The sequence below is a fragment of the Rhineura floridana genome, chromosome 13, assembly GCF_030035675.1.
Source record: "Rhineura floridana isolate rRhiFlo1 chromosome 13, rRhiFlo1.hap2, whole genome shotgun sequence".
NCBI lineage: Eukaryota > Metazoa > Chordata > Lepidosauria > Squamata > Rhineuridae > Rhineura > Rhineura floridana.
This window is the reverse complement of record NC_084492.1, coordinates 36,958,756-36,973,672: the sequence shown is the minus strand read 5'-3', so window position 1 is coordinate 36,973,672 and position 14,917 is coordinate 36,958,756. Positions and strand designations below refer to the sequence as shown.

Genomic DNA, 14,917 nt, shown 5'->3' with positions numbered 1-14,917 from the left:
GTACTGATAAATTTTCAAGAGGATTTTTTAAAAAATTGCAACACTGTCGTGGAAATGTGAAGAATTGAATTTACGTTGGAAAAATGAGAAACCTGGGAAACTGAAATGGACAGATCGGCTCATCCCTGGTGTAAGTCACCAGGGCTGCCAAAGCTTCAGCCATGCCTGGATGATGGTCAGACTTTCTGTGAGCTAGCTCACAGGAAGAGATCAGGAATGGCTGGTGTCTACTTGTAGGGCTGAAACAACTGGACAACATCCTCTTCCCTGCTGACACAGCATGCCACCCCTTGGACTGGTTGGAAGTCAGGCAGATGAGGGCTGGCTGAGGGCTGATTGAGTTGGTGGGGCTGTGCCCCATGTGCTCTAATGGATCACCCTCCTCTGGAAGAAATGGAGACTGGAGTGCCCAGTAAGATGAGTAAGATAAGATGAGTCTGTTCTTGCTGGTCCCTTGTATTCTCTTCTTGCCCATCCTCCTTTAAGAATAGCCCTTCTAGATCATACCAATGGTCCATCTAGTCTAGCATCTTGTCCATCACAGTCACCAACCAGATGCAGCTGGAACATCCACAAGCAGGACACGAAGACAATAGTCCTTGCCCACTGTGGCTTCCCAATAACTGGAAGTAGCCTCTGAACATGGAGGTGCCGTAAGGCCATTATGACGAATAGTCCTTGGTAAACCTTTCTTCCTTCATTCATTTGCCTCATCTAAGCTACTGGCCAACACCTATCGCAGTGTGGTGGAGGCCTCACCATACAGAAGCAGTTGTTCAATGGCAACCATGTTACCATGGTAACATATGCACCAGGCCTAATCTGTGGCCTTACAGTGTCTCCATGTAATTTATAAATTGGACATTATTTTGTAGAGCTTTTTAATTCTCCAGATTGCATTGTGGTTGACTCAGCAGCCCTCTCAACAACTCTTGAGTATGTAATTAATCCCATTTTCCAGGGAGGGAGTCTTATCCAGGGCCCACCCAGTGAGGCTGAGGAGAAATTTAGGCCCAAGTCCTACAATGTTCTATCGAAGTGGGAACCACACAGACTTCTTTTTAACTTCTAGGTGGTGGGACTGAAGAACCTCACATCGAGAGATCTGAATGTGAATCTGCACCTAGGACCAAATGTCTACCATGCTCCATGGAGCCCAATTCTTCGCTTTGGGATTGCTGCTTCTGTTTGGCTGGCAGTGGGGATTGTACAGGTCACTTTTCTCTCTGAGTCTTAGTTAACTAAGTGTTGGGTGAGATCTAAATGAGACCCCACTGTGCCCCCTTCCGTAAGGCACGGAGCTGGATTGGTTCAATCCAGCTCCGTGCCTTACCTGGGGGAAGGGGGCACAGTGAGGTCTCATTTAGATCTCACCCAACATAAGAATATAGAAATTGCCTTGATCCTTCCTCCTCCTCCTTTGTTAGTATAGAAAAATATAACAAATATGAAATTAACAAGCAATAACTAGCCTTCTTTTTTAAAAAAGTGCTTAGGTAAGTAACATGACAAAAGAAAGGCATAATCTGTTTTATGCACTGTGAGGCACCCTGAAATACCTCCTTTGCTTTCTTAAGAAATAAGTGAAGTAAAGATTTCATAACCTATACCCAGGACTCTGCCTGAGAGGAATATAAATAACTTAGCATCCAGTATGGATGGATTATATCTAGCATGGCCACTCATGTATTGGGGGGGAGGGGAAGGAAATGCATAATAAAAAAGGACAATGATTTGCATGTGCTAATTTATATGTATAGAGGCAAACTAAGAAATAATAATTTAAATAGAAATACAGTATGTCTCACCATAGTGGGGAAGACTGACCAAATGAGCTGTGTGCCTGCTCAGTCCATTCTCCAGGAGCTAATTGTCAGTAATGTCAACCTGTTTATAAGCATTCGTCCTGATTTGCTTGCACAAAGCTTACACGGAGGTCTTTAACAGGCATGCATTCTGATTTGTTCGCAGGGAGGCTATATGACAATAACCATTCATCCTGATTTGCTTGCTGGGCATTTATACATCTTCCATTAATCATTTGTACATTCCACAGTTTCCAATGCATTTCCTTGTCACTTCTCCAACTGCAAAAAAGTCAGTTTCTTGTTTTAAAGTGGATTTGTTGTGTGAGGACAAAAGCCACTTAATCCACTTTAATCATGCAAATCTAAATGTCCGATATGCGCTTGAATCTCTCCCACAAAATAATGACAGTTTGGAGGCCCCCTTTAACTGAACAGTGCTAGTAAAGAAGGCCCTACTGCGTATTCTTGTTTGCTATCATCACATGGTGATTAGAACCGGCATGCCTTTTGTTTACAGGTGGTGTTTTCTGTCGGGTTATACGAGCGGTTTGTAGAGGACAAGATTCACCAGTTCATTGATCTTTGTTCATTGAGCAATGTGAGTATATATTTAATAGCATTTATAGTTGTCAAAACCTCTAAGCAGAGCATCAGTCAGCTCTGCTGCACAGAAAGAAAATGTTGGCCATGTACCATTGGCCATAGCCAACACAGGACCAGTTATTATCTATCCTGTTTCGGGATGAGCAAATGGAGTGTACTATTTTCAGAACAGATAATGTATGCAGGCCTACTAGTGGCTCATAATTGATTAGTTTGTTTAGTTTATTTCCAGTTTGCTTTTCAATTCGAATAAAATTCCCAGAACTGCTGGTGGCGATAAAAATAATTATAATTTATTAAAGCAATGACATCTTAAAAGCTCTTAGGCAGTGTAAAAACCAACACCGTGTAAAATCAGAAGATGAAAAGCATTCACTATAAAAGCCATCTGGGCACCGATCAACTAAAGCCATACTAAAATGCCTGGGCAATTTTTTTTTTTAATATTAGTCTTAGTTGGGCACTTAAAACTTATTAGTGTGGATGCCAAGCGAGTCTCCCTTGGGAGGACATTCTACAACTGGGGCATCTGCTCTCCCCCGAAGGCCCATGTTTGCTGGATGAGGTTAGATTACACTACGTTTTTTAAAGATGTTTTGTTTTTAAGATGTTTTTAGTGCTTTATCGTCTGTTTACTGTCCTGCGCTCCCTGTGGGAGGAAAGGCGGGATATAATGTAGTTAATTAAAAATAAACTAACGTGGAGTCTTAATTGTGCTTGTAAAATTTACTAATGTTAATCCATAAACAAACTTGGACTGCAATCATGTTCTCTAACTTTCTCTGCCCAGTTGTCAAGTGACTGTTTCATTTGCCTGCACCTGTAGGTGTCAGTGTTCATCTTGACGCACAGGTGCTATGGTTTCTACATCCATGGAAGAAGTGTCCATGGACACGCCGATGTGGGCATGGACACCATGCACTCCTATCTCAGGAAGGAAGAGGTAATAGCATCTATTTATTATTTATTTATTATTTCAATTTATATACCGCCCTTAGCAGAATAGCTCTCAGGGCGGTGAACAAACAAGATAAAATACAATATATCATAGTAAAAAATCACAAAAACATGTACAAACAAACAACAGAAAGCACAACAAAAACGAAATACAACACAAATTAAGAAGGATACATGTTAAAAGTAGAAAGATTAAGAAAATTAAAAGATTAAAATGCCTGGGAGCATAAAAAGGTCTTTTCCTGGCGCCGGAAAGATAGAAGTGTAGGCGCCAGGCGTACCTCTTCGGGGAGGCTGTTCCACAACTCAGGGGCCACCACAGAAAAGGCCCTAGATCTAGTAACCACCCTCCGGGCTTCCCGATGAGCTGGTACCCGGAGAAGGGCCTTAGATTCTGAACGAAGTGAACAGGTAGGTTCATAGCGTGAGAGGCGTTCCACAAGGTATTGAGGTCCCACGCCGTGTAAGGCTTTATAGGTCAAAACCAGCACCTTGAATCTTGCCCGGAAGCAAATAGGGAGCCAGTGCAGACGCGCCAGAATAGGTGTTATATGCGAAGACCGACTGGTCCTTGTCAATAGTCTGGCAGCCGCGTTCTGCACCAGCTGAAGCTTCCGAACTGTCTTCAAGGGCAGCCCTACGTAGAGCGCATTACAGTAATCCAATCTTGAAGTTACCAGAGCATGAACAACGGAGGCGAGGTCGTCCCTGTCCAGATAGGGGCGTAGTTGGGCTACCAGACGAAGATGGTAAAATGCATTCCGTGCCACCAAGGCCACTTGGGCCTCGAGAGACAAGGAAGAATCGAAAAGAACCCCAAACTACGTACCTGTTCTTTCAGGGGGAGTGTAACCCCATCCAGAACAGGGTGAACATCCACCATCTGAGCAGGGAAGGCGTTCACCAGCAGTGTCTCGGTCTTGTCTGGATTGAGTCTCAGTTTATTAGCTCTCATCCAGTCCATTATCGCGGTCAGGCAACGGTTCAGCACATCAACAGACTCACCTGAAGAACATGAAAAGGAGAAATAGAGCTGCGTGTCATCAGTATATTGATGGCAACGCACTCCAAAACTCCTGATGACCGCACCCAGCGGCTGCATGTAGATGTTGAAAAGCATGGGGGACAAAACTGACCCCTGAGGGACTCCACAATGGAGAGTTCATGGTGTTGAGTGATGTTCCCCAAGCACTACCTTCTGGTGACGGTCCGCGAAGTAGGCCAGGAACTGGCCGTTCCTTCAGTGCCTCTGTTGGGTTTGCCCTTAGCAAGTGAGCTTGGCGGTCCCTGTGGCGCCCTTCCCTGGCTCTCCCTGTCAGGTTCCTACCTGCGCGTGGCTACTGCCTGTCACTAGGCACCACCAGGGACTCCACCAGTCCGGACTGTCCTTTATTTTATTTTTTCTCTCCCCGCTCTAGCACAGATCTCAACAGATCCCCCTGCTAGGCAACCACCAGTCACGTCCTAATACTAGTATTCCCAGAGACTCTGAATACTGGTATTGTTATTCTCTTCACCGCTGCCACCATTTGTTACAGTTCCCCTTCAGCCTTGGTCATTACCTTACCCTCCCTTCTGGTCTGTGAAACCCCAGCCAAGGATCAGGCCTTTGGTAAACCAAATTAAGTATTTATTAAAGATAACAAAGCTAACAAGATTAACAAGATTTCTTCTTAAGGCACATAAGCATATGGTTTTACTCAATACTAATCCGAACTCCACCCCCCTCCTTCTCCACTCTCTCCTGGTAAACCACTCTCTCAAACCCACCAAACAACCCACTCTTTCTCTTCTCCCCCCAGATTCCACTCTCACTCTTCCTTTTATACGTTCAGCCATTTTAAACACTCAGCCAATCATCTAGCATTCTGCTGCCCATTCACTCCCCCTCCTCTTTCACTCCACTTACCATGTATCTTCTAAACAACCAACACTTACCATATATACATTAATATAGGAACATCACAGTCCCCTTAGCTGCTCTTTTTACAAGGCTACCGAGGGAGGGAGGTGATTTTGCTAACATTGGAGGGAGTAGAGAAGTGGGACTTATGGATTTCCTTAAGTCCAGAGCTTGGAAAAGTTACTTTTTTGAACTACAACTCCCATCAGCCCAATCCAGTGGCCATGCTGGCTGGGGCTGATGGGAGATGTAGTTCAAAAAAGTAACTTTTCCAAGCTCTGCGAAGTCACACCCCCACTTTCCACTCATAATTGCAACGTTGTTCTCCATTCCATTAGGTCTTGTGCAAAAGGAAGATAGGCAGGGTTTCTGATTGAAAGAATGTGAACTCTTCAGTCAGAGCCCCGGCTGTTGCCCCTCACTCTAGAATTAGGGATATTCAGAAAAGAGCTACAATATAGCTCTCAATCTTTGGTATTCATGTTTTTTTTACCTTTCAGTGATTACTGTTTTCCCCCTTTGTTGCTGCTCTCCACAGGAGAATCTCTGTGCTCTTAGAGGCTTGGAGGCCTACTCGGACGTGCAAACATTTGAAGTGCTTCTTACTGATAGGACTCAGGAGTTCTATGACAGAATAACCTTATCTTTAATGGAGGTACAATACCTAATCGTATTTTGCTGGTAATTGGTTCGACAAAAATATTAGCTGGGCAATACTTAAAAACAATCTCTGCCAGGCCCTGGGGTGGAGAAGTTCGGGTCCTGGAGCAAAAATGCTGCCTTTAGGACTCTATCTCAGTGGTTCTCAAACCTTTTTTCCCCCACGGACCACTTGAAAATTGCTGAGGATCTTGGCGGACCACTTTGTGATTCTTGTGCCTGTTGTATCAATTGTAACGCACTAGATGTTGCCTGATTTTTAGTTGCATTTTTATTGCTTCTTTTTACTTCTTGTATATTGTATTTTATTGTAACACAGCAAAATACAATATATATGAAATAAAAATAAAAATATAATTAAACATCAATATTCATATTTAATGTGATGGCTGCACCTGCTGTGTCTGTCCCACTCACCTTCCAGCTGGCCCCCCAGGCTCTACGAACGATGGAGCAGCAGTGATGCTTGCTGTTCTTAGTGGCTGCTTCCCCTGTTCTTCACAGACATGCTGACCACCTGAATGAAGCTTGGGGACCACAGTTTGGGAACTCCTGCTCTGTTTGACCTTTAAGACTCTCCTCACAGTCTTTAAGGTGCCACTAGGAGCCTCTGTTGTTTTTACTTCTTGATCAGAATCTAACCGTAGCCGAGCTCCTTCAAGGAACAATAATCTGCCAGGCTATACGCAACCCTCCTGTTTTCCCTCCACCTTTTAATTGAAAACACTGTCTGTGTGTGGAGATGAGCTCTCACGAACAGCAGGTGAAAATTGAGCTGAGACCCCTGCTGCCAAAGGCAACGTCTGAGGGAAAACAAATCAATGTTTTTTTAAAAAATCCTCTTCAGTGGGGCATGGCAGGTAGCCAACACGAACTTTAACAGTCTCTGAACTTTTTTGGTGGCAGTTTCCAAGAGGAACCCATGTGCAGTCTGACCTTCACAAACAGAGACTCAGAAGCTACTATGCCTTGAACCGCTTCCTGATATCTTTTTTGGAACATGTGAGTCTTTGGCTTCCTCTATCTATTCAACATTTATTTGTGCTGGGAACTTGTATCCATAGGCTGTGCCACACAAAGTGCTGTGCTCTGCATGCCAACAGTTGGGGCCGGCGTCAAAGGCTGACTTGGTCAGGGAGCTGCCGAGGGACCACTAACAAGAAGCCTCTTCAACCGGCTCCTTTTCTTCACCTTTGCAACTTGCTTTTTCATCCACCTTTTACTCTGCCCCAAACAACAGTGGTGATAAAACGATGGAGCATTAGGTGCCATTGCCTGCCTGCTCATTGGGTCTCTGCCTGGCAAGCAAGCAGGTGATAGCTATGAGTAGGGATGGGAGAGAGATTCAATTCAGTTAGCATTTAAAAGCGAATCTACCAAATCTGCACTTACCAAAATAATACGTGAACCAAAACTCTGCCATCCTTTGAAATTTGCACTACTTTGAATTTTGCAATGCAGTTCTCCAACCAAGTAATGTGTACAAAAATGCATGTACTAGGGTAGTGTGTGTAAATATGCATATATTAGTGAAAATGATGTGCAAATAATTTATGGCAGTTTATGGCTCAGGGCCTTGCACACATTTATCAAGAGTTTGCTATACAAACAGAAAGATCAGAACCATTATTCATAACTTCAATCTTAGATTAGGAGCAGCAAATACATGCTTTGGAGAGGCTTGATTCAGGGCGCCCTTAACTGTTCTGTCTGCAGCACTCTATGGGGAAACAATATATGGGGAAATTGCTTGCAAAAATATGTATATTAGGTGAAATTGCATACAAAATGTATATAAGATTTTGTAACTGTAATTTGTTTCAAACTGGTTTTAATATTTCATTTTAAATTGTTGCCACACACACACACACACACACGGGACCTTAAGGTGAAGGGTAGCTAATAAAGTAAATAACTAACAAGCAATTTGCACTAAAATGCTGATGAATTTCATGAGGACTTGAAAAAAAATGTGAAATGTGGAGTACTGAACTCAAGTCTGGAAAAATTAGAAACAGAGAGCAACCAACAATGACAGATTTGCCTGTCTCTCATGATGAGGAAGTGAAGCAGACACAACAGCGGGTGATAACAGCAGTAGGGAACGAGACCCAGTGCAAGAGAGGGGCTCATGGAGAGTATCTTGCTCAAGGCCCCTCGAAACATGGATGTCTACTTGAAAAACTAACAGATAATTTAACGAGAGCAAGAGAACAAAGGGACTAATTTAATTTCAGTATGGTGTGATTTTATCAATTATAGAAATCTCCAAAATATAAGGATTCTCCTGCCAATGGCATACACATGAATATGGCACTATTATTAAATGGTCCAATAATTGAAAGGATAGGAATGATATTCAACAATCCTGTGGGAAAGAAAAGGAAGGGAACCGTATTAATGTATGAATTAAAATTGTGTTAATAATTCAGTATGTATAATCAAAATGTAATATTTACAAGCAATATGACTATGATCTACATAGTGTATTATTTTGTGTTTATTTTGTTGGTTATGTTTATATTTTGAAAAAATAAAAACACAGAGCTCCTAACCATCTATAACATGTGAACAGGGCAACTGCAAGTCACAGGTGGCAACAGTTCCCATAATTATAGCATTGTTTCCAGCCATGACAGTCACGGGAATTTTTAACAGAAGGATACATAAGCACCCAGTTAACTTCAGTAAGTAAGAAGAGTCCTGCTGGATAAAAACTAAAAGATCCATCTGGTCCAGCATCTTTTTCTCCCACAGTGGCCAACCAGATGACCCTGGGAAGCTCATAAGCATGTCATAAGCACAAGAGTAGACCTGGTATTCCAGAGAGACAGCTTGCCGAAGAAGGAACAATCCTCCTCCTGTAAATCTGATTCTATATCATTTGAGGGGCTTCTAGTACTGGTGGCTTCTTTTACTGTGGCAGGTTTTACAAGACCTGTCTTTTATTTGTACAGCTGTGTTTTTAAAGTTTCTTGGTTGTTTGTTATACATGGTTTTAGGGTTTTTTGTTATTGTAAGTCACTTTGGCTTGCTTTTGCAAGAAAAGGGAAATAATAATAATGTGAACCACTTTGAAAATGGTTGTGGTTTAAATGTGGAATACAAATATTGTAAAGTATATCAGTTGAGAGTAACAGACATGTTCTGCTGTTGCTCCTCCAGCAGATGGTATTCAAGGACATAACAACCATGACAGCGGTTCCATACAGCGACAAGTAGCCACTGATAGACTTCATTAATTTAAGCTATCTAAATAATGTCCATTATCACCTCTTATGCCAGCAAATTCCATAAACTGATCCTGCATTGTGCAAAGTAGTACTTTCTGTTGCCTGTCCTTACCCTGCAACTCAGTTCAGACATCTTACCAAACCACAGTTTGTGAAGCTTTAGCTGTGGTTTGTTATGATGCCTGTGAATTGACAAACCAAAGTTCTTGCCATGGCAAGTGAAAATGTGAATGCCTGGTTATTGGTGCTGCTTTACCTCTGGGGACTAGAGGGGGGTGTACTGTTAAACCGCCAGAAAACAGCTCCAACATGGTTTACCACTCAGAGAGCTATAATTCTCAATATCCTTAATAAATGACAGTTCCCAGGATTTTTGGGGGGGAGGGGTGTACTTTAAATACATGGTTTGTATGCAGCCCCCCACCTTTTTTTAAATTTAGCAGATTTTCCATGGAAACAGTAAATCCAGATTAAATGGGAAAATAGTATGGGATTTTGATGAAGATGACATCTCGTAGGTGCTGTGCAAAACTGGTGTGCACAAGCAGTACTGAGTCTGCAATAAGCTGCAGTGCGGAAGCACCCCAAGTTAATGCTGTTTCCCTTGTCTTTGTGTATTTAATTAATCCTGCAGGCCCAGGTGTGCTGGCAACTAACAATAAAGGAGTCACCCTGTCTTGACGTATCTCTAACACCTTTAATTCTCTCCTCATTCACTTCACCCTTTAGAGGTACAGAGATATGGACTACGTGGTGAAGGACAAGTTTTTCCTGGAGCGGATTCTGAACATGGAATTCCAAGAGCCAGGGGACATCTCTGTTCTCTATAATGGTATTCCAAATGCCTGTAGACTTCTGTGTTGGGCATTATCTTGCATTAAGTCATATCCACAGCATACATTTAAAGCACTATTACACCACTTTAATGATCCTGGAGAATCTTGGGAACTGTAGCTTGTAAGGGTGCTGGCAATTGTAACTCTGTGAGGTCAGCTCCCTGAACAAACTACAGTTCTCAGGATTCTTCATGACTGTTAAAGTGGCTTAAGAAACTTTCAGTAGTGGATGGTGCCCATTGGGACTGGTAGTGTGGGAGGAAGGGAGACCAACAGTGGTGGTACCAGAGCCAGTGACAGGCAGATCTCACCCCCTGGACTGGATGCAAGGAAGAAGGCAGGCAGGTGGGGGTTGGCCGATGGAAGACTGAGGTTGATGGGGCAACGGCCCATTTGCCTAGCCTCCACTGTGTGTGGATGAGACAAAACAGACTCCATTTTGGGGGTGCACATTTTTAAGAAGAAGAGTTGCTGTGGGAATTAAAATCCAGAATTACCTCTAAATGGCAAAAGAGTAGTAGTTTGATAAATGTGTTCCTTTTTTCTCCCTCTAGATGGCAGTGCACTATTTGGCAGAACCCTTTTCTACAACCATGAGCTTGTGCTGCTCCTCTTTGAAACCCTTATCTTCTCTGCTGTGGACTTGGCGGCACAGGATTTTGTCTTGGCAACAATTATCACCTTTGTTGTGCAAAAGGTAAATGGTTTCATGACCCCAGATATGTGAGCAAAAGAGTAGAGATGGGGAGGAAATTTGGTTTAGTTCACATTTTAATATGAGCCTACTTGATTCACACTTCCCAAAACAATACGTAGGTGAAAAATTCAGTTCAGTTCTATCAAATTTGCACTTTCTGCAACAATATGAGAACTAAAACACAGCCATCCTTTGAAATTCACACTTATTCGAATTTTGTAATGCAGTTTGCCAACCAACCAATGTTTGCAAAAATGCATATGTTAGGGGGAGATGTGCATAATGAATATATGAGTGAAAATAACAGAAGAAATGTGTTATATGATGAGAAATTGCTTGCAAAAAACTGCCTACAAAAATGTGTTTGTTAGGAGACTTTTGCACCAAAACACTGGGAATTTTCATGAGGATTTTTTAAAAAATTTCAAATTGCTGCAGAAATGTGGAGAACCAAAGTTAAGACTTGGAAAAATGAGAATCTTAGAGAACCGAAATTGACAGATCTTTCCATCTCTAGATGAAACACAGCTGTGCTTTGACACTTCACCAGATTAAGTGATGAATGCATACAACAATGTATATATTAGTAAAAATAACGTTAAAATGCATTATATTAGGGGAAACTGCTTGCAAAAAGGTGCATTTGAGGCAAAATTGCTTGCAAAAATATCTACGTTAGGATAAACGCCCACTAAAATAGTGGCAAATTTTTATGAATACTTTAAAAAAAAATGCAAACTGATGCAGAAACGATGCAATCTGAATTTAAGACTGGAAAAAGGAGAAAATGAGAGAAACTGAAATTGTGACATACTTGTCCATCCCTACTAGAGAATGGAATGTTGCCTTTATTTTCTAAAAAATTATGCATGGTGTGGATAAAGGTTTTGTCCAGAGTAATTCATACAATTTGGAAGAAAAGGGGTGTATTTCAATTCAATATTACTTCTCAGGTTTTTTTTAATTGGGTAGGGGCTAAAATGGGAGCAGACTTTAACTGTATGCAGCCACAGCTTATAGAATTTCCCCGTTGTGGAGACTGATTTACACAATAAAATCAAAACGGCAAGTGTGTGAGCTGATCTAATGCAGGCCAAAGGCTGCTTCATAAATCTTCACCTTGTTCACACATTCCAAATCTCCCACAAGTGGTCTAGCTAGCCCACCTGAAGAGTGCTGAATAGGAGGGAGGATTTGGGAACATTTGTGTAACTTTGCAGCTCAGCATCCGTGAGCTGGGGAGATGCTGAAAGGACATAGCTCCCTGGCTATAGGAAGTTGAATAGCAATGTTGTGTAATGGAGGGGATTTAAAGGCAGACCTACCAAACTTGCACTTCCCAAAACAATACACAAACCAAAACTCAGCCATCCTTCAAAATTCACACTTCTCTACATTTTATAACGCCAGGTCTCCAGCCAAGTAATGTGTACAAAAATACATATACTAGGGTAAAGTGTGCATACAAATTTCTATGGTAGTTAAAATAACATTAAAAATGCATGCTATTAGAGAGACTTGCTTTGCAAAAATACGGTATGTATATTTTTAGGGGAAATTGCACGTAGACGTTTATATTATGAGAAATTCGCTGATGAATTTCATGAGTACTTTTAACTGTTGTAGAAATGTGGAGAACTGATTTTAAGATTGGAAAAATGAGAAACTGAGAGAAACCAAAACTGACAGATTTGACTTGCGTTTGATGCAATGATCGTGCAATGGTTTCTATGTGCAACCAGGTTGCTTCTGAGCCCACAACCGTTGCTACAACACTTTCAGAAGTGGTTTGGTGGTGGTGAGCAGTAAACGTGGCTGGAGTCTTATTCATTTAAAACATATCTACGCTGCCACTCCAAATATCTAATTGTGGGTGTTTTTTTCTACAATTTAAAACATTTCTGCTTTGACTGTGCCACTGTGGGAGGAAGGATCTGAGTGCTAATGGAGCAAGAGTGTGGACTCCAGGCCACTGTACAGTCAAGAAAACAATAGACACCTGTTTTTATTACACCCCTTTGGCTTTCAGCTTTTGCAGATGCTTCGAAACACCCTTGGAAGGAGGAACCTGGCTGAGAAAACCTTGGTGGAGAAGCAATTCCTAATCTAGAATTGGGCAACAAGTGGTTGCCTGTGAATCTATAGGTTCCTGCTGTGGAATTGCTGCTACTTACTGAAGAAATTGTGAAGAACCTTGAATCTGTTCAGCACTAGAACTGTGGTTTGCACATCTTTTATCTGAACTAGAATTCTGCCCTGTATATCTGTTCTTCCTGCCGAGATCCATCGTCAGAGCATGTGAAGTAACATGAGTGCCTCTGAGCAATGGCTGTGCGTCTTTCCCAAAGCAGCGATAAAGGGCAACAGCAAGTCTTCATTAGGGATGGGGGAGAAATTCTATTCAGTTTGCATTTAAAGCTTAATCTATCAAATTTGCACTTTCCGAAACAATATGAGAACTAAAACACGGCCATCCTTCGAAATTCACACATCTGAATTTTGCAGTGCAGTTCTCCACCAAAAAGTGTTTACAGAAATGCATTATATTAGGGGGAAATGTGCATAAAGTGAATATATTAGTGAAAATAACATACAAAAATGCATTATATTAGAAGAAATTGCTAGAAAAAATATGTACATCAGTCAAAGCTACATACAAACAAACATGTGTTTATTAGAGCAAATTCAGACCAACATGCCGAAGAATTTTCATGAGGATTAAAAAAACAATCCAGAAATCACTGCAGAAATGTGGAGAACTGAATTTCAGATTGAAAAATGAGACACAGAGGAACAGAAGAACCATCCCTGGGGTGGATGCTCTCCAGTCCATTTGCTCCGTGGTCAGTTGCTGAAGTAGAAGATAACATTGGACTCACAGGCCAGATCTGGCCCCCAATAGTTTGTGGCCCCCAACCCCCCAACATGTCATAAAAAATCAATTGCTCCTGTGCCCCCCATGATGCCATGACATCAAAATACTTTTTCTAGCCCTCCTCTTTTTCCCCATTTTTAAAATCTTAATTTTTTAAAAAAATAATAACTGCTCCATACTGTGATGCCAAAAGGATTTTGTCACCCTCTAATTCCCCTGTGTCATTAAAAAAAAGTCATTTCTTCATTTTACTGACCAGTTCTGTGGGTCCTTGCTGTGATTTGTATAAAGCCAAAAGGTTTTTGTGCCACTCCCCATTTGTCCTTTAAAAAATAATAACTATGTTGACTTTTACACTTTGTTCACACCCACTTTGACATTTGGTCCCCAAGGTCTGACCATGCATCAATGCAGCCCTTAGCCCGAAGAAAGGTTAGCCGTCCTGGAGCTAGAGTGCTGCACATCTGGAAGAGTTCTTTGTCTGGGAAAGGGTGTAAAACTACCCTTCTATCACATATGCCAGGCCAAACTAAAGGTCTCCTCACGGCCATTCACAGGGACCTGGTTTTTACACATAACCATTCTTTCCTGTGCCCTACAAAAAATGGTGCCCCAGGCAAGGAGTGTCTTCAGCTCCCCCCCCCAATTTATTCAGCGTTTTAATCCGTTGAATTTTTTTAAAAATTGCATTTGTAGCTAATTTCATGACGTGGATACATGATTTATACCTGTATCAGCAGCTGAGAAAAAAATCGCACACATGGTTTGGTATGTAGAATAGTTCCATTGAAGTTAATGGACACAAGTAACTTTGGTGCATTAATTTCACTGCATCTGCTCTGAGTAAGATTTAGTTGAATACGGCCTATGGATCTAAGCACAGCCAATTACAAGCATACTCTCTCACCCATAATCTGCCATCTGGGCACTGACGTTGTTCGTTTAGTAGAGGGTCATTTTCATTGGGATTGCAACTTGAGCGGGAGGGGTTAAACCTTCCTTTTCTGAGCACTGTGTTGTCCTGATAAACTGCCTCCCCCTTAAGCAAAGAAGCCCTGATGTATTTTCTGATAGCACACTTAGCACCATATGCTGTTTGACCCTTATTAATTTTTTTAATTCAAAAAGGAGGTTCGGAAGTAAAGCAAATTTACCGCAACAAAGACAGGGAAAACCACAGTGCTCTTGATCCCCTCTGGGCTCCCTCTCATGCTTGCACTGCAGATAAATAGCTCTTTTAATAAAACATTTTTATGATGTACCCAAAACCTGGCAAGCATCAGTTTCCTCCACCCACTCATTGACATTTAATGGCTCATTTGAGCCACTAAATCACAAGCCAACG

At 41.8% G+C, this 14,917-nt stretch overlaps 1 protein-coding gene across 1 annotated transcript in view; it reads left to right on the top strand.

Moving 5' to 3' along the window:
* The window catches only part of LOC133369111 (meckelin-like), a 39,559-nt gene extending 25,683 nt beyond the window's left edge, over positions 1 to 13,876 (top strand). Inside the window, exons 17-24 of the mRNA XM_061594019.1 lie at positions 1,073 to 1,213; positions 2,326 to 2,406; positions 3,238 to 3,354; positions 5,810 to 5,926; positions 6,838 to 6,933; positions 9,894 to 9,996; positions 10,555 to 10,697; positions 12,727 to 13,876. Of these exons, the coding sequence (XP_061450003.1) occupies positions 1,073 to 1,213; positions 2,326 to 2,406; positions 3,238 to 3,354; positions 5,810 to 5,926; positions 6,838 to 6,933; positions 9,894 to 9,996; positions 10,555 to 10,697; positions 12,727 to 12,807 (879 nt within the window). The 3' untranslated portion in view covers positions 12,808 to 13,876. The remainder of the gene's footprint in view (positions 1 to 1,072; positions 1,214 to 2,325; positions 2,407 to 3,237; positions 3,355 to 5,809; positions 5,927 to 6,837; positions 6,934 to 9,893; positions 9,997 to 10,554; positions 10,698 to 12,726) is intronic.
* Positions 13,877 to 14,917: the final 1,041 nt, after the last annotated feature.